The 19,722-nt window shown below is 35.3% G+C and overlaps 2 protein-coding genes and 1 pseudogene across 4 annotated transcripts; all 3 read right to left on the reverse strand.

Moving 5' to 3' along the window:
• Positions 1-5: 5 nt before the first annotated feature.
• On the reverse strand, positions 6-4,387 carry LOC111290085 (protein neprosin-like). Its single transcript, XM_089768700.1, has 11 exons — positions 4,365-4,387; positions 4,104-4,176; positions 3,097-3,180; positions 2,880-2,965; positions 1,928-2,000; positions 1,782-1,814; positions 1,585-1,671; positions 1,226-1,426; positions 1,045-1,142; positions 615-939; positions 6-510 (listed from the first exon to the last, which is right to left on the reverse strand). The coding sequence occupies exons 1-11, from the start codon at positions 4,385-4,387 to the stop codon at positions 133-135; spliced, it is 1,461 nt and encodes a 486-aa protein (XP_089624826.1). The 3' UTR covers positions 6-132.
• Positions 4,233-6,655, reverse strand: LOC111290627 (cytochrome P450 86A22 pseudogene; annotated as a pseudogene).
• Positions 6,656-14,956: 8,301 nt separating this feature from the next.
• Positions 14,957-18,680, reverse strand: LOC111291057 (BTB/POZ domain-containing protein At5g41330-like). Of its 3 annotated transcripts, none has more exons than XM_089767782.1 (3): positions 16,757-18,669; positions 16,205-16,525; positions 14,957-15,271 (listed from the first exon to the last, which is right to left on the reverse strand). In XM_089767782.1, the coding sequence occupies exon 1, from the start codon at positions 18,193-18,195 to the stop codon at positions 16,816-16,818; it is 1,380 nt and encodes a 459-aa protein (XP_089623908.1). In that variant the 5' UTR covers positions 18,196-18,669; the 3' UTR covers positions 14,957-15,271; positions 16,205-16,525; positions 16,757-16,815. The 3 variants fall into 3 exon arrangements, with proteins under 3 accessions (XP_089623908.1, XP_089623909.1, XP_022738340.2); XM_022882605.2 differs by lacking the exon at positions 14,957-15,271 and adding an exon at positions 15,295-16,078; XM_089767783.1 differs by lacking the exon at positions 16,205-16,525 and having other exon boundaries at positions 16,757-18,680.
• Positions 18,681-19,722: the final 1,042 nt, after the last annotated feature.

Below are 19,722 nucleotides of genomic sequence, written 5' to 3' on the forward strand. Positions count from 1 at the left end.
ATGATACCAAATCCTAAGTTCAATCAGTCAGAGACATAAAAATGGAACTAAATTCATGCCACCATCCATTCAAAGGGATTCATTTCATACATAGAATCAAAGATGCCGAATCAGGATTACAAGGATGTTAAATCACATTGAATTAAGTTCAACAATCCCTTCCTGGACCCCCATAAAAGAAGCCATGAACATCTCCTTCAATAGGACCAATGTTATAACACTTGGGATCATCTGCGATGTACTGGAGACGTGTTGGAATAGGATATTCTGAATAACCGGATTCTTCAATTTGAATATCTCGGATATAGCTGCCTTATTCATTCCTTCTTCAGCAAAATGGCCACTTCCCATGGGAGGATTATCTGCATCATTACTACTGAAAGCACCTCCTCCCCATGTAATCTGTGTAGCAAAGTTTGATAAACTTGTAAATAAGGACTCTGGCCAGTACCCAATTTTCTGGTCATAATTTTCACTAAGTGAAAGCCACCAATTTTCTGTATCTTGATCCTACAAGCACAACATTGAGTGAAACTTCGAATTGTTTCGAGAGAAATAAATTCTTATGTTCTAATTACACGGTGAGAAGCTTTTAGAAGATGTTGAAAGCATACCCAAGATATAAAACATACAAAATCAAAGTGCTGCCCTCCATAGACAGAACCATTGTGGAGAATTGCACCAAGAGGGATATCCTTGTTGATTTGCACAAAGCCAGGGCAGAACAAATTATAGCAGCCTTTATTTCCTGCCCGCATAGAGAAATTTGACATGTAAATTCTAAGTTCTAATTTCAAGTCAATGGTTGATGACCAAAAACAAAAGAAACTAAAAGAGCTCACGCTCCAAGAGGCAAAAGTTCGAATGTAATTGTTACCTTGTAATGCTGGATTTATCTCAGATGAGTTTGATTGTAAAAAGTAAACGTGAGCTGCGTGAGTTTATTTGAAATAAACAAAGGCAAACTAATAGAAAATCCTGAATTACCATTCATCCAACTTGAATATTATCAATTTGATTTTGTGATCCACTTTGAACCCTCACAAATGCTTCACTGAATTGGGTATTTGAAACAGATGGATTTTGTATGTTGATCCGGCTCCGGTAAAATTCTCACCAGTTTGTAGCAATCTTATTGCATTCTTTAGATTATTGTAAATCAAATTAACCACTTTATTAAAAAAAAAATTAAAGGAAATACGGACCAAAATAAATAAATAATTACATGATAACCAGGAGAGGCAAGTACAGCAGTTGGTTGAGTACTTTTCATAAACATTTTAGCCCTTACTAAGTCTTCCTTGCTGGTCCTCTTGATTGGAACTGTACCTGATGGGCAGCCTCCATTCTCCAATATTCCAATTTTCAGTGACTTGGCTGGCAATGAGCTTGCACTTTTCAATCTTTTCTGAAAACTAGGCTCCATCTATGCTATTATTTTCATTTATAAAGCAAAAGCAAAACCATAATTAATTATGTGCAAGTGGTGACATTGATGAAGCTATTTATTTTCTAACCATACACCATGCATGATTGAGCAACCATTCAAGCTTTACTAAAAATAAAGGGGTAGGGGTGATTTACCTGGATTTTATGGTTTTTGAGCAAAGGATGATTAAATGCTGGTTGTTTTTTGATCTTGACACAATCAAATATATCACCTTCATCAGTCTGTTAAAGTGATAAAATTGATCATTAATTCTTTAGCACTCAATGATAACAAATTCATAAATTTTTTTATAAGATTAACTTTGTTTTCCATTGAAATAGCAAATTATTACCTCAATGCTCTTGACAAAGGGTTTCTTGAGAATCTAGACCTGTTTCTCTAAATCAAGATCTTCAAAACTTTTCTGCCATTCTGATCCATTTGCGATTATAGAGAAACACAAAGAAAATAGAACTAGAAATGGGACAAGCATCAAACTTGAGCCCTGATAAAGGCCATTGATAATTGTAGGTGCCATGGATGAATTCTAGATCTCAATTTCTGCACCAGACTGCCCAAGGCCTACTTAATGTTGCGAATTATAAGAACATCCACGTGGGTTTACACACAAAAAATGAAGTTCTTGTCATTTTTGCCATTTGTCCTTCTTCCTTTTCTTAGTATTTAGGAGAATATTTGGTTTTAAAGACTATTTTTCAGTTACTGAATAACAAAATTTATTGTAAAGGTTAATAACTTTTCAAGATTCAATTTGAATTTAGAAGGATTTTTCTTGGAGAAGGATTAAGAAAACTCCATGAGATGGTTCATTATATGGACCAAAGTGGACCCATGTAAACAAGAACAATCTTTTTTTTTCTCAGCAAATTGAAGATAACAACTCGAATAGTTTAATTCTGAGCTTCACACTAGTGATATCAACAAATAAAATCATTCATCCTTGAAGTTTTGGACATATAATGAATGCACCTAGCTGGCATGTTCCGGGTTGTTTACACTCTCAATAGGATATCAAAACATATGCTGTGGGCCTTTGGTGAAGGATAATTATAACCCCTACCCTCAAAATTGCTCTTTTCTCTTATATATATGATCCATCAACCATAGTTGACCCTATAAGAAGAAATAATGAAATTAGCCTTTGGCTCGAAGTGATTGTCTCCAATTTTCTTTATGCCCAACAGTGACTTCTCTAATATAACCGCCTTATATATATATATATATATATCCTCGACAGGGCAGCCTTTGTATTGTTCCATGATGGAGTTTGTATTCCCTAGTAATGGCAATAGAGTGTGGACCATTAGTTTTCTGGATTCAGAGGAGGGAGAAGAATGGAACGAAAGGGATATGAGGAAACTTTTTTTTTACTGGAATTTTGCAACTGAATGAAGGATCTTCGGTACAAATTAGCAAGATTTTTCTGAACCTTTGGTTAGAGTTGAGGCAGCTACTTGGATATTCAAAACAGAAAATAGAAAAGACATAACCACGCAATAATTCAATGGGAATTAACTATATGGTTTCACGCCAATTGAATTCTGTCCTGGATCCTATTTCGCCTGATATTTATTTTTTTCCCTTTTTTTCTTTTGTTTTTTTGCAATTTTCCCTTATACTATCTATATGATCATTTCTCAAGCAACATGAGAAAATTGAGCACAGAAACTAATAGCATTTATAAATGGTGACCGCTGTTCAAGCATTTTGAGCATAGAAATATGTAGCATCTGCAAATAGTATAAAATCGAAGGAAATTATACTGCTCGAAGGTTTTCTAGAAAGATTCATGAACTGAATGCTAACGTTGACTTGAGCCTCTAAACTTGTTGGTAATGATCATTAATGCCTAAAAAGTTGTCTTAATCTTCAGCCGTAGACATGCCAGCGGATCTATTAAGTATAGGGATGGTTACAACTAAATCTTCAACTCTTTGATTGAGGTCTCAGTTGCTCGCCAAAATCATAGGCTTTAGTAAACTCTATATGTAGAGCAATTATTAATGACAGATACTTAAACTAGTTAACATTTTTTACTTTAGTTCACCATCTATATTTTGCTTTCAGTGGAGGAAAGAGAGAAAAGATAAAGACTAGAAATAGTTAGAAATTTTCACTGAAAGTAACAGGCCAAGATAAAAATATCCTTTGCTCAAAGGATAAAGTAGATCAAAATTTAAAAGTTTATATTTAATATATTATCAGTATAAAAATTTTATTATTATTAATAAATCAGTTAAAAATAATTCATTAATGAAATAAATAAGATGATAATATTTTATTAATAATTAAAATATTTTTAATTTATAAATATTTATTTTAAAAATTGATAATTGTTTATTAATAAATTATCATCATTTGATTTAATAACAGTATATAAAATTTATATACTGATTATAAATTAAATATAAACTCTAAAATTTATAACTTAATCAATTATCTCAATCAATAAAGTGCTTAGTTTAACTATTAAAGGAAAAAATGTTGAAAACGTCATTTGTAAATTTTTTATATTTGAATTTGTGAGTTTAAATATCTATTCTTGAAATTAAGAATTTAGTATTTTATTTATGAATCACATGCCTATTGATAAAAACTCAAATTTTGCCATGAATTGGTTTGAACCTTTAAGAAGGAAATTAACTTAAAAAACATTCAACTTCAGAGATATAAATGCTAAGAAGAAAAGATATATAATTCCAATCAAAGTTATCACTATCTTTATTCTAGCAATCAAATCTAAAAACACCAAAAATTACCAACTGAAGCAATGGCTATGCTATCATTCTTCCATTGTACAAATTTCAATCTTTGGGAAGGTTGATGTATAATTTGCTTTCAATTTTTATTCCCTTGCAAAACAACATCTATAGATAACTTAAAATAAATTAAGGTAAACTATCTTAATTCTTACTTGATCCCTTCTTCATCAGGCATATATATTGACAATGTTTCATCAAAATTGAAACGTACCCTTACAACACCCCAGCTGCTCCTGCTAGTCCCTCATCATTGCCATTAGCAGGAGAGTTTTCACCAGCTTTGCACGTCTTTTCCTGGATTGGCTTCAGATTTCTTAGGTGTACGTCCATCAGGAGTCCATATTTCATGAACAGTGTTAGGGAAATTTTCTGCTCCACCCGGTGGCCTGTCGCCATTGTAAGCCGGTGTCGCAGCAAAACCGCCGCCGCTATTGATTTCATCTGCAGATAAGCTAATCCTTCCCTAAACAAATTCTAGGACCAGCGTTAAACGAAACAAACCTGTATGAATCTTTTGCCTCAAATTTCATGCCATCTTCGGATAACCACCTTTCTGGCTTGAATTCTAGGCAATCTTCACCCCATATGAATTTCATACGACGGATTGAATATATTGAGTATGTCACATTTGATCCAGCAGGAAACAAATGTTCCATTAGGCAGGACATCATCAGCTATTACATGCTTTGAGTCTTGTGGCACCGAAGGGTAGAGTCTTAGTGTCTCTGATAATGCTGCCTTGAGGTATAACAATCTGTCAACTTCTTCAAACACTAGGGGTTCATCTACCCATTTGGAAGTGTCTGCACCACGTGTCTCCATCAGAACGGTGCAAATCTCGATGAGGATTTTCTCTTCCACCCTTGGGTTTTGACTGACCAACCAAAAGAACCAGCACAGCGCGACCGATGATGTGTCACGTCCGGCTAGGATGAAGTTCAGTGCCACGTGTTGGAGGAATACGTCTGAGTAGGAATCTTTTTTCTTCATGAAACGAGAAAGCAAGTCATCGTGTGGGGTCCCACCTTGATGCTGACTCACCTATTCAAGCTTACCTGTATTAATGATTTCGGATAAGTATTTATCCATGTGTTCAAGGCTTTGGCTCAGCTTGACTTCCATCCCAAGTCGAAACCATTTCTTCAGCTTCCATACGATTTCAGGTAAAATAAAGCGTTGGAGCGTGGCTTCCGTGGCTCGATCAAAAGCCATTGCGAAGCCGTTCTTAGGAAGCCCAGGAGATAGTGTTTGAGGGTCCTTGCCAAAAGTTAAACCGCATATGTTATCGAAAGTCAGCCGAAGCAAGAGGTCTTGAAAATCAATCGGCTTCCCTTGCAGCTGAGCTGTCTCAAGAATGGGGCAAAACCGATGCTTGATGGCTCGGTTAACCCACCGTGCCATGGCTTGGCGCAGCGTCCGGGTGGTAAATTCCAATGCGGCAGTCTTACGCTGGAACAGCCACGTGTCACCATCAGAATTGAAGATCCCATCACCGAGCAAATCATTAAACACAGCCTGCCAAATAGGTCCCTTGGGGTAATTATCGAACCGACTCTAAAATATGCTCAAAGTTCTTGGGATCGCACGTGACAGTCACGAGACTTGCTTCCGGGCTAAAAATGGAATTGCGTCGATGCATGTCTATAAGTGCCACCACACGTGCGGAGATTGTCGGCGATCCACTCATGCATGCAATTCGAGTTCTCAATGAGCCCCGGGAGGCTGCCCAGTAGAGGCCAGACACGTGGACTTTGAGCGATCGTGCGATGAACTTGAACCACACTAAATAAGCAACGATGGCTGATAAGATCATCACAGCCGTCGATGCATCCATGTGATCAACGACCTCACTAAGAAAATTTTTGCACGTAAACAAGAAACTTTAAATGTCTTTGCTAACGCTGACAAGAAACGCAAAGAAATATTTGCAATTGTTGCAACGTAACATTCAACGTTGAACTGAAGCTACTGATTCTTGAGCCCTTGAACAAAAAATGGAGAAAAGTAAAGGGAACCCAGATCCTGTTTCGGGAAGAATGACTGGTTTTGTTTATTGGATTGATAACAGGATCAAAGAATATGGAGGATGAAAGGGGGAGAGAAGTAAAGAAACAGACTTTTCTTGGAGGGAGAGGAGAATAAAAGAGTGGGAGGAGAAGGCTGTGAGTGAAGGGAAAAGAAAGAAGACAAAAGGGTTATATAGAGGGAAATAACACAGAAAGTCAGAAAGGCAAAGCAATTAATATGGGCAGCCAGATTTGTTGAGAATATCTCTCTCTTTCTCTTTTGTTTGTGTCGGGCACCGATCTTGAGGTGATTCTTGAAAAGACAAGAAAGAAAAGAGGTATGGTTACAGGCAAAGGTACGATGTCTTTTTTAAGTTTACACTTGACACATAGTTAAAAAAAAAAAAAAGGTTAAAAAAAAAAGAAATTAAGAAGAAAAGAAAGGGAAGGGAATAAATTTACGTTAATAATGTTTGGATCTTTATATTTATAAGTAAATTGTATGAGATTATCATGAAATAATAAAAATAATGTTGAATTAATGTAACATTGAACATGTTAGATCGATCTGATATTTTAAATTAATACAAATGATAAGAGTATCCTTGATTATTTGCTAGAGGTTTATAAAGAAAAAAAATCACTATATCTTTTTTATCATCAAATGTTTTTAATATTCTGTCCTTCCATCAAGCAGTCTAAGTATCATATTGTTGAAGTATGATCGACGTCCTTAATATTAGGCAGATGAGTAAAAGGAGATAACCTAGAAGTTTAATTTTTTGAAGTTGACATTATGAAAGGAGGTTGGTTTTAGGGGATAACTGACCTTGAGTCACGGTCCAATCTTATGGTTATCTGATCTCACATGTGTGTCTTGAGTTGAGTGCACAACCAACTTAAAGGTTGCCAATGTGATAATTATTGGGAATGATTCAAGATAAGTGCTAGAGTTCGTCTGGCTGTAGTGGAACTTTATTTTATTTCAAAAACTTGGATTTGAGCCTCTACTTTGAACTTTGACGATGAACCAGGCTCTTGATTTACTTCAAAAAGTCATTTGGTTTAGTCAGTCTGACCTAGAATTCATTCAGTTAGGTCGATTTAACAATATTAAATGAAGAAAGAGGTAGTCTGAGCAAAAAAATTTAAAGTGGAAAGATGAAAAGATATCTTCCCATCTTTTCTCCAACATGTGGCACAGCTTGTGTCATTTATTTGATCTATGATGCGTCTATATAAAGAGATGTTGGGACTTTAATTTTCCACATTTTTTTTTTGCTCTTAATCCAACCTGAACTTTCTGATCTCAAAAGCTTTTTGACCTTTAAAGTTTTTTTACACCTTTTTTAGTACATATCCTTAATCATGTCTTCTAGTATAAGTTACAGAGAGGTCAAAAGTTATCGGATAAAACCTATGAGAGGTCAGCGTGAGCAACAAGATGATGATCTAATCCCACCAATTATCGAAGGTTGTGATTATGAGAGGACAGTCTATTGGTTCAATCAATGTATAAGAAATGGCAGTAAAAAAATGAAAAGAATGCTTGAACAAGAGAGAAATGGGTTTTAAGCATGAAATAACTATGTGCTCAGATTAACTTTGACTTGTAAAATCCACCACCTTTTTTTATTTCTCAGGTCGATCCATCTTATATGGTTGACCTTTCTTCGTACTCGATTATTCCCTATTATGGGGTTCAATCTCATCGATTTTTTTCTTATTCTGTTCTCCCCCTATCAATGCTCATGATGTCACTTTTATTCCCCCTCAGTCAATTTATGTTAAGATTTCTTCCTCTCTTGAGTGGTCTCTACCTCATTTTTTTTTCAAGATTGAGTTATTCTCAGCTACTGCTTCACCTCAAAATCATACTCTTACTTAAGAGTCAAAGTTTTTTAACAGTGGAGATTCTGATGAGGAGGGTTCTAAGAAAGAACAAGAAAAAGGGAATACCTTGATTGAAAAAATGATGATAGGGAAAAAAATTTTGTAGTGCAATACGAACTAGCTGAGGTCCCTATGTATACTTCTTGTGACCTCAACATGATCCTCAAAGACGTGATAAGCGAACTAAAAAGCAGGGTAAATCTTGAAGACTGTCCTAACGTGTATTCAGCTTATCATGTTCATACTTTGGCTATAACTTTTTTTTTTCTATAGAAGGGTATAATATAACAATGCTAAACTCTTCAGATCGGGTCACTGATAGACTAAAGCCACATCGACTCTACGTGTATTGGATTCTTTTGTGGTTGGTCTATGGTTTTCACTTTATTTTTTATTTGTTTTAATTTTTAATTCTTAAAATTTGACTATCACTCAACTCACTCCTAACTCTATATCGTACATAGTTGCCTTCATTATTCTTTGTCGACACTTAAACATTCTTCCTTCTCTCCCTTTACTCAGAGAATTTTTTCTCTTAAAAAGCACCTCAATAATAGTATGTGGTACTACATAATAGCTTGAACTAATAAAATTTACTTACCAATTGTTTGAGCTCAATAAAAAATTAGAAGCTACTTTTCTTATGTCTCAAAAAGCAAAAAATAAATAAAGATATAAGCTCAAGGTTGAGGTTAATTCTAAGGTTAAGGCTTGGGAAATAAAGAGTATGTCTAATTTTTTCGTGGATACACTAGTGGCTTTTTTCATCCTGAATTATCATATTAGAATAAAATTTAAAAATATACCCATCGGGGAGGCTGTCATTGATGCCTACGAGCTGACCTCTCAAAAAGTAATAAACGAGACAAAGTATTGGGTTAGGTTTAAGAAAACATCTTAGGTTTAACTTTAACTTAATTTTTATCTAACTATTAGCTCAATTTTACAAAGATGGTCAGCAGCGATAATTTTGACTTCTGGTTGTACCAACACACCTTCAAGCCTAAAAAAGGCTTAAAAAAATTCAACTCAGGGCCCTGTCTCACAAAAAAGACAAGGTGGTCAATACATCATTGTACCACTATCTTACAAGTTAAAAAACAAAAACCAGGGGTAGCTGAGACCTATCTTCAATATCGGTACCAACACTTCATTCTTCTGCCAAAAAATCACGGGTGTAGGCCTTTTCTTCCCCCCTTAAAAACTTCAAGGCTAAGGTATTAAGGCCCAGCTAGAAAAAGATATCTAACAACTTCAAGTACACTATTGTTGACAAACCAATCACCAATCTGATGGTGGCAAAGAGATTCAGCAAAGTCACAATCCCTCATCTTAATAAGCATTAATTAACTTCAGCTTAATTTTATTAGTATTCTTTATTTTGCTAAATTTAAGTCATTTTGCATAGTTGAACAAAAGTTTTCCCTTCAACCTTTGGAGAACACTAATGAAGCCTTTTACTATACCTATCTCGCAATGGCCTACCTATTGAAGGTCAAGAAAGGTATAGCTACCTTGGTTAAGAAGCATAAAAAGATTTCAGGCATGTTAGGCAATGTTTGATCTAGCCTCAACGCATCTCACAAAAAAATAAGCAAAAAAAAAATTGATGAGCTGACAGGGAAGCTGGAGGCCGTCTTGATTAACAAAGCCTTAACTGACTCAATGAGGGAGTAAGTCGAGCTTAAACTCAAAGGCACTCAGGTTAAGATAGCTAAGGTGAGGTCTGAGCTTGAGGCCAGAAAGAAAGGGGAGAAGGACCTAAAAAAAAAGACGATGAAAGAGTTCAAGGCCTTCAATGAATACCTTCAGATGAAAGTGGATTTTTTTAGAAAGAACATGCTCAATGCCTTTTAATTAGCCAAAAATAAGGTACAATTTAAATTTTTCACCCTCAACTTCAATCTTTTTTATATTGATATCAACAATATCATATTAAAGCCTTGTCTAAATCAGCTCGAGAAGGATGAAGATAAGAACAAAGAGGATGAGGATGAGGCTTTGAAGGCCAAACTAGAGGTAACTCTAGGGCCTGAGCATAAGGTTAAGGAGGTCGGGGAAGGTAAGGTCATCGTTGCTACTCCTACTGATGAAGATGCTACCTCTACTACTGTTATTGTTGATGTTGTTGATGAATAATTCTTTTAACTTATTATTTTTGACTTTTTATAAATTTTTGTTAATGTACGAGGTTAGTTTTTTGTAATGACCTTAGCTAGGGATGATTTGCTCACATCATTTGTTAGTAATTTTTGTAACAATTAATCGATACAACTTTTTATTCAAATTAGTCTAAACTTCAGCTCAATTTAGCTTTATTATCGTAATTTTTTTTTTATTCACATAAGTTTAAGCATGATTAATTAAAAAAATTTAAGCCCGATTAATTGAACTAAGGATTTATATAATCCCTTAAATTAAATTAACTTAAGAATCCATCAAAGTTTCAGGTCAAGTTTTGTTAAATCAGTAGGTGTAAGCTCATTAAAGATAATTTGATTTTGGTATTCAATTACAAAATACAAGTATGAACTCAGTTTAAACCAAGCTACTGATAATAAACTTTTAAATTATTTGCATTTCATATCTTTGGGATGGCGTAGTCATTCAAGTTTTATAGTTTATAAGTTATATCATAACGATCTCTTTAACAATATATGGTCATTCTCACGTCGCGGCTAATTTGTCACCTCGATCATCTCCTTCTGAGGTTTATACTTTTTTAAGTACTAGGTCGATATTCTTAATATGCCTACATCTAACCCTTTTATTATAATAGGTGGCCACTTTTTGTTGATAAGCTATTATCTGTGTTAAGGATATGTCCTTCTGTTCTTCACAAGGTCGAGGTCAACCCCAAGCACTTTTTCATTTTTTTTTACTCTAATTTTACTTTTAAGCTCAGAAGGTTGATCTCAACAGGTATCACAACCTTTGTTTCAAATGCCAAATGGAATAGGGTTTCACTAGTGGTACCTTCATGGTAGTCCTTAAGGCTCATAGCATTCTTGGTAGTTCGTTAGCCTACTTTCCCTTTGTTGCGATGAGTTTCTTTTTCAGAACTTCTAACATTGTCTTACTCGTAGCTTCAGCCTGTCCGTTGGACTGAAGATGGGTAACCAACGTGAACCTAAGGTCGATGTGAAGGTTTGAACATCATTATTTGAATCTCAGGTTTTCGAATTGTTTGCCAATGTCTGTTATTATAAATTGAGGTAAGCCGAATCTATAGGCTATATTTTTTAACACAATTTTCTCGACTTAGACCTCTATGATAGTAGCCAGAGCCTTAACTTCAAGCCATTTTATGAAGTAATTTACTGTTATTAAAAAGAATCTCCTTTAACCTGTGATCGAGATGAATGATCCAAAGACATCCATTCCCTATTATACGAAGGGCCATGGACTAATGATAGGAGTAAGCTCGGTCAAGGGGAAATGTTGTAGGTGTGCTAATCTTTGACACTTGTCACACCTCTTTACCAGTTCGATTGCATCCCTTTTGATGGCGGGCTAATAATAGCCTTGTCTAAGCACTTTGTAGGCCAATGATCGAGGTCTGAGGTGACTTTTGCATATTCTTGTAAAACGTAGTCTGTTTCTTCCTCATCAATATATCTTGAGTAGGGTAGGCTAAAAGATCTTTTATATAATTTTTTTTCAATTATTGTGTATCGAGGGGCCTTTTTCATCAATGCTTTAGCTCAAATTTTTTCTTTAGGTAATGCTCCCGTGGTCAAGTATGCCTTGATTTGTGTTATCCAGGTTTCTTTCTCTATGATTTATCCCACGGGTTTGTCCTCAGTACTCTTATATATCAACTCCTTTACTAGAATTTGGTTCGAGCTTTTTATCTTTATTTTTGAACCCAACTTAAACAAGGAGTCTGCTAGTGAATTCTATGACCTCAATATCTTTTTTACCTTGGCTTTTTTAAAGGCAACCACTAAGGCCAATGCTTTATCGAGATACTTTTATGTCTCATTTTTTTGAGCTTTGAACTCTTCATTTATTTGATCGACCAATTGGGAATCGTAGTATGCGATTAAATGTTGAATGTTCAACTCAATTACTAACTCTAAACCAATTATCAATGCCTCGTATTTTGTTTCATTGTTGGATGCCCTGAACTTGAATCTGAAGGCATATGGTACTTTAACCCATTCGAGCTTTTCAAAATAAGGTTGGCTTTTTCATTGTGGCTTGTGGCCTATTCGTCAACATAGAGTTTTCAATCATCTTTATCTAAGGTTTCCTCCTTTTTCTTGAGTTATCTTTAGGGTGTACCAGGATAATTTTTGTGACAAAGTCTGCCAATATCTGTGATTTTAGGGCTGACTTGGGTAATATGTGTAAGTTCGGTTAGGATTTGGGGTTTGTTTGTTCGGATTTATGAGTTATAGCTTGTGTTGAATTGTAGCTAGGGTAATGGTAGGCTTGGGTTATGTGTTTCTCCTCTCTAGAAGCCAATGGGGCTTTCACCTCTTCCTAGCTTGGTTGTCTAACAGTAGCTTCTCAACCTGGGGTGATTAAGTCAGGCACTTTCAAAACTTGGGGTAAGGTTATGGTTTGTAATATCTGCTTGAGAGCCTATATCTATTCGATCATGGTTTGGAATTGTTCCATGGTCGGGCTCGCCTGTGGTTAAGCCAATTGGATGGAATGCAGACTATGATAGGTTTTTATTCTAGCTAGGACGACCATCTCTTCTTCCTCTAAAGTTCTTTTCCTTGGTGGCATCACTTTATGCTAGGCTAATGAAAGAAAAAATCCCTTACCTTGCACGCTAAATGTTTGTGCCGAGCTTTAACATTGAGGTGGTTCCTAGAAAAACAAAAAAAAAAGGTACGATTAAAGGCAAAAGCAGGGTGTATTTCATGCGTGTGCACTTTGACGCATAAATCAAAAAGAGTGTGGTAAAAAAAAGAAAGGAATTACAAATGAGAGAAAATGAATGGAATGAACTAGTCTTAGTGGTGCCTGAACCTTTATATTTATAGGAAAGCTGTAGGGGATCGTCGTGAGACAATAAAGATAATGTCGAACTAATGTAACATTGAACATATTAAACCAACCTGACATATCAAGTTGACATAAAATGATAGAAATATCTTTGATTATCTGGTGAAAGCTTTATAGAGTGAAAAAGATTACTATACCCTTTTGACTATAAATACCCAAACATCTTTTTTTTTTCTCCTTCATATTCAATTTTTTTTTTAATTGTATGCATGGACCTGATTAACTCAGCTTATAAGCATAGCCATTAATGGTCGACGGGGTGGTTGGAAAATCACAAGGAAAAAAAAACAATACCACGAGAGACGACCTTGCAACAAAGTACATAAAATTAACCCACACTAGCTCATCACAAAGAAAGAAAGAAAAAAATGAAAATTATTGGTTGAGATTATTTGTTTTCTAAATGAAGTGTCTCGAGGAAGAAAGGGCTTACCTAATTTTTCAGGAAAGAGCTTCTCCTCCTTAAATTCCACTATGGCTGCATTGAATGAAGATGTAGACGTAAATAAAGATTGGTTCCGCAAGTATACTCCCTGTATGGCTATTTAGATCATAATCATTTTATTTTTATTTTATTTTTATTTTTTAAAAGAGAAATTCAAATCTAATTTTTTCAGTAGAAAAAACATACAGTTATCATTCAAGTATTATTTGAATTCTTATTTCATTTGAAAATATCATGTTTAGTCTAACTATATATTATTATTCAACTTAAAAATTGGATTAATAAAAAGCTTGCTCCTCTTATTTTCATCCCTAAGTTGCATTATATATATATATATATATATATATTAAATATGAACCCAAAGAACTGTTTATATTTACTACTTTCATCATATCTTTGCATTTCAAAATTTAAGGGTTATTACTGTTATTATCCAATCGTCCAACGACACATGTGGGAGATTAATCAATTTGTGCATCTGGCACATGTCAAGTTCTTTATTTTGGTAAAATATCTTGCACATGTCAAGTAAAATACATTAGATTTGTGGTTTTAGACCTAAATTACGATTTCTTTTAGAGAGAAGGTACATATCAATGACATAGCTAAACCTTCATAACTGTTATAGGAATTGGGATAATTTCCAATTTTTTTTGTTGAACAAAGTAATTTTTGGTAACTTTAATTCCTGTTCCATTGACATAAAGTCCAACCCCAAGCAATTAATATGAATGACATTTTCAAGGTCACGCATGAGGGATGATCACCATCATCTGTCTGACAACAGTTTCGAACATGACATATGTGACTTAATTAGTTCACAGAAGTTCAAGCCCAAATCCCTTTCTTAACGGATCCTACTACCTTCTTTAATGTGGCCATGGGGACTTTTGATTTTGACTTTGGATGAGCTTCACGACCAGATATATGAGGCAGACAGCAAGAATTAATGGACTGCCAAAGGGGGTCAGAACGATGCAAGAATTTCTTATTTGAGAAGGGATGGAGGGCATTGCTAATCTACTCTGCAAAACTTTGACATGTTTTCCTCAGACTATATTAATGAATTTTAATGTCTTTTGTATTAGTGGTGGAGAAATCGAGATATGATTTTAATGTGATGAAAGGTCTTGATAGCCCGAGCAGTCTCTGAAGTATCTAATGCAGCCAACTCTTTAACTTCTTTGCTGATGATCGATGGAGGCTGCATTATTGATTCAACCTAAAATTATGGGCTTTGATTTGGGTGTCATTGTTTATGATCTTTTTTGCTGAATACATTGTCTCTTGATGAAAATAACATAAACTTGAAAATAACATAAACTATCTAAAAATCATTAATTTCCTAACGTTTTTAAATCCCCAGCAAGAAAATTAATTACTTTCAAACTGAAAAAGCTGTTGCTACTGACTAGTATCACCTAATGTCTTTGAATCTATGGTTTTGAAAAAGAAGGATGAGAAAAGCTTAAGCAAAGCATAATGTTGTTATACTGTCGGACTACGTATATTTCAAGCTTAACCCACCTAAAACCCCATACTAGCATGCATTTAATGGCATCGTGCCTCTTTAGACAAGGCAGGCAAGCTCCTGGTCCAGCCGCGTTGATTTGCAGGATCAAACCGGGACTGCATCTTCAAGCGTGCCCAGCTCATGGTTTGGTTATTCATCATTACCGATCTCATGGATTTCCTATGTCAAAGCATGGAAGAAAATAGATTCAAAAATTTACAAGATATTACTCCAAATGCATTTTAGTTTAACGGTTTCCATCGACTGTCTAGAAAGATTTACAAGGTCAAAAGGAAACCAAATTACACAGCTCTTAATTCACACAATTAATCGACCCCAAATTAGTGTCAGGCTGACTGTCGTCACAATAGGTGTTGAGAGTACACCGAGTTTTAAATGACTCTAAAAGGAGCAAGTACAGCCAAAGTCTAAAACAGCCAGCATCACGACCTTGGTTTTCATAAATAATTGATTGCAATTGAACCCTACAGCGACAGCCTGACAGGTTTGAGGCAACCATTCTCACTTCTCAGCCATACCTAGATAATTGATCTTTGGAATATAGTAGCTGCTGAAACTGCCATTCTTAATCAAGTATGCATGCATAGTGAAGCTTACTTTAATTAGTGTCATAGCCAAAGAGCAACCTTTTAGGTTTAACCATTGGCAGACCGACAGGCCTGGTATTTCTTCACAATCCTTCTTCTGCCATAATATTCTCTGACGATCTCAGAAATGCACATATTATGTGTCTATTAGGTAAAAATTAAGAAAGGGGTTCCATGTTGCTGCTCTATTTTGGAATAAAAGACTTTACACTTTTGGAAGTTATAGACATGTCTCTGGCTATTGCAGGCTTAATCTACTATATGACGATATATTCATAGCTTGATTCCAGAAATATCAAAAACTATCCTCAGATCTATTTTGAATTCGTAATCAAAGCCGAAATGCAATCTACTCTACTTCCACCAGCTTAGAAATAACCTGCAACAATATATCGAAAAGAAGTTTTTGCATCAAGAAAGCTGTATCCTATTTCCCAACATTAATGTCATCTTAAAGGCTTTGTTTTATTCAAAGGCCTTTTCTTTTAGCAAAGGATGTCATTACCAATTGATAGGTTCGAAATCCCATGATTTGAAGCTTGCTCCATATTCAGCTGGATGACTTGTCCAGGTCCTAAAGGTAGATGGATGAATTGAGTATTACTGAGACTTGTTCATTTGTCTCTCTGAATCTCCCCGCCACTTCCTCTGTTTCTTATTCTTTAACATCTCTATTCGCTCTCGATTTATCCTGCCTATGCTGCATCATTTTACTTCTGTCTTATATTACTCTTAGCAATCCTCTGAATTTTTGGATGTTACTTCCCCAATCAAAGCATAGTTTTGCAAGAAATCATCATGCAAATCACAACCAAGAAACAAGAACCTAAGGTAAGAACAAACAACAAAAATAATGTCAATTCACCACATTTTTTGAATAGGGCATAAAATTTAATAGACTAAACAGCAAAGGCGTGAATCTTCTCATTTATGATTCAATATTACAGTATCAATTGTTGATATAAATTCAACCACCAAGAACCAAATCTATAAACAATTACAAGATACAATACAGTCCTATTTACAACAGTACCGAATTATGAAATAGGTTACTGACTTGTAGTTTGATCAACATTCTCTCCCATGCAACATCTAACCAAAGGTTCCGTCCGAAGATCAAAACCGTGTCGAGGAACCCTGCCAAATCTCAACAGCTTGCTGATCCTTCCGGGTCACAAACATCTTGTTCCCACCAAATGCCAAGTTGGTTATCCTCAAGCCTCCCATATCCTTCACTCTTCCCATCAAATTCTTCCTAAAATCCCTTTCCTTCAGTCGACCCTCACTACTCTTCGCCGGACCCATAACAACCTCCGACCACAACTCTATATCCCCTCCTTTACTACAAAACACTTGATTCCCATGACTCTCTATTTTGCACCCATACCCTTCTTTCTTCCCGTTAACAACCTTCCTCCTATCCCCAAGAGAAATCCATGGATCACTATTATCATTCACACTCCCTAAACTCCTAAAATCAGCATAAAAAACCTCCCCAGAATTCACTCCAATCTTAAAAATGGCATTCAAATTATCCGAAAAACAAACATCAGAAAAGCAATCAACTTTTTCCTTCAATTCAAAAACCATGTTACCAGACCTTATATCCCAAAACCTAATATTACCTGCCACACCCGATAACCCGCTGTGTGACCCGGATGCCATAACTAACCCATAACCCGAAACCCATCTCAGCTTTGTAGCTGGTATGGCTGAATCAAGATCAGCCCCGAAAATCTCATTATGACCAAGCTCATTAACAGGGTTCAAGGTATTCAAATCATAAACCATTATTGAATTCGAGTTTCTCCTACTGGATTCGAAGCTAGTAAACAAGAACTCGCCTGATGAACCAATGGCTTGAACTGTTGAACCGGACCGGGTCACATTCTCCCAATTGAGAACTTGTTTGATGGACCCGTTTTGGAGATCAAGAATCTGCAGGCCCGAAAAGTCGGTTGCACCGGCGGCCACGATATCTGGGGATATGGCAAGTAAGGAATCGATGGCTGTGAATTGGGTCAAAATCGTTGACTTTTTTGTCAACGACCAATCGAAAGACGTGATCTTGCTCCCGTGGGAAACATGCAAGGACCCAAACGGCGTCGTGGCAATCACGGAAGGGAAGTCACGGCCGTTCAAGGGCAATATTGACGATTTTTGGAGAGCAAAGGCATCAAAGTGAGAAGGGTTGGTCAAAGAGCTCGTCAAGAGAGGCTCAAGGCCGTAGAATCTGGATTCTTCGATGAGGTCGCTGATGTCAAAGTCTTTGACTTTGGAAGGAAGGGTACCGGTGCGGAGGAGGGAAAGGAGGACAGAGAAGTAATCGGGGTCTCGGTCGACGAAACGGTTGGAAGTGGTTTCTGCGAGTTGAGAAAGGAGGGATTTGGGGCCCGCTTGGGTTAGGGTTTGTTTTGTTGTTTGGAAAATTTGGCCGCCGACATTGATCGTCACAACATTGCTGTTTAACTCCGGTTCTGCTTCCAAACACTGCATTTCAAATGGTGGCAAAATTTCAGTGAAATTTCCAAAATTGAACCTGAAGAGAAAAGCAAAAAAAAAAAAAAGGCAAATGTTCAGCTTTTGGCTAGTTTTTAGAGAGGAACCCTAGTTTTGCGGTGAGGAAAGCGAAATCAGAGCAGTAAGACTATAAAGGAAAGGGCTTTATTTGTGGTGTTATAGAAGTCAAAGGGTCGTCAGGTTTAACGGTCAACAGTGACAGAAATCTCAGATTCGAATGGATATTAAAAAAAAAAAAAAAGGATATATTAACACTAATTCAACTTTTATTTTTATGATGATTAATGAACCAATGGCTAAACAAGCCGCCCGCCCAACATCGACTAAAGAATTTGTGTAGAAAGAAAATTCAAGAGAATGCTGTTTTGTTTTTTTTTTTCTTTTTTACAAGAGAATTTTTTTTTTTTGTCACCATTTTAATAGAGGATCTTAAAGGGTGTATTTTTTTTGTACTAGACAAAAGTTTTATACCGCTAGGCTAAGTTCGTAATTGTGTTTTTTTAAAGAAAAAATTGATTTTTGTTATGGCTGTCGTTGGGTGAACAAAGTTGGAACTTTAGGATTGATGACCCTGATTTGGATTCTTCACAAGAGTTCATGCTGCAGGTTTTGAATTGGCGGCAATGAAACATGGTGCTTAACTTTGGGCCAAAAAAAAGCATGTTGCTTAACTCACTAGTTGAAGCCCACTGAATTTTAGATTAATTGGTATTACATTGGAATTAATGTTAAGAGGTTGTGAGGTAATGTCCTCTTCATTTAATAAGAAAACTTGAATTATTTTTTTTTTTTTGTAGAAAATTAGTTTCACACATCATATAAATATGGATGGTGTCCGATCAAATGATTAAATAATCTTTAAAAAAGCAAAAAAATATATTTGATAATCAAAATATAATACGATAACATAATAAAATATGATGCAAAAATAATATATAAAAACAATATGATTTAAAATTATAATAATTATTATTTATAGATTTAATAAAATAAAAAATTTATATTTCATATTTTTATATTAATATAGTTATAATATTTAATTTTTATAAAAATATGATATAAATATACGAATTATTAAATTTTAAAAAAATATTAATTTCTCGTTTTCATGAACTATGCCCATTATATATACACACACATATATATATATATATATATATGTATGTAAGCATGGATGGTTGTTAGTGGAGCTGTTGGTTGTTTCCGAGTTAAGCTCAGTCTTGTCCAAGAACCTGCCCAAGTTAAGCTAGGGCCATTGACCAAGTGGGTTACGGAGCCAATGAAAAAACCTTTTTTTTTTTGGCTAAAAAATTCCCTAGGTATTCTTTAGTACAAGGTTAGTGAAACGTATGATAGCTTTATAAATTTTTTTGTTACGCATGGCAATATTTTTTTTATAATCTTTGAAACTCTTTTAGTAATTTTATTACAATTTTGTATAACCACTGAAGCTTTTAAGTAACCATTGCAACATTTTTTATTATCTATGTTTATTTGGTTAAC

The sequence above is a fragment of the Durio zibethinus genome, chromosome 11 (assembly GCF_047325235.1).
Source record: "Durio zibethinus cultivar Kanyao isolate XHJ-2024 chromosome 11, ASM4732523v1, whole genome shotgun sequence".
NCBI lineage: Eukaryota > Viridiplantae > Streptophyta > Magnoliopsida > Malvales > Malvaceae > Durio > Durio zibethinus.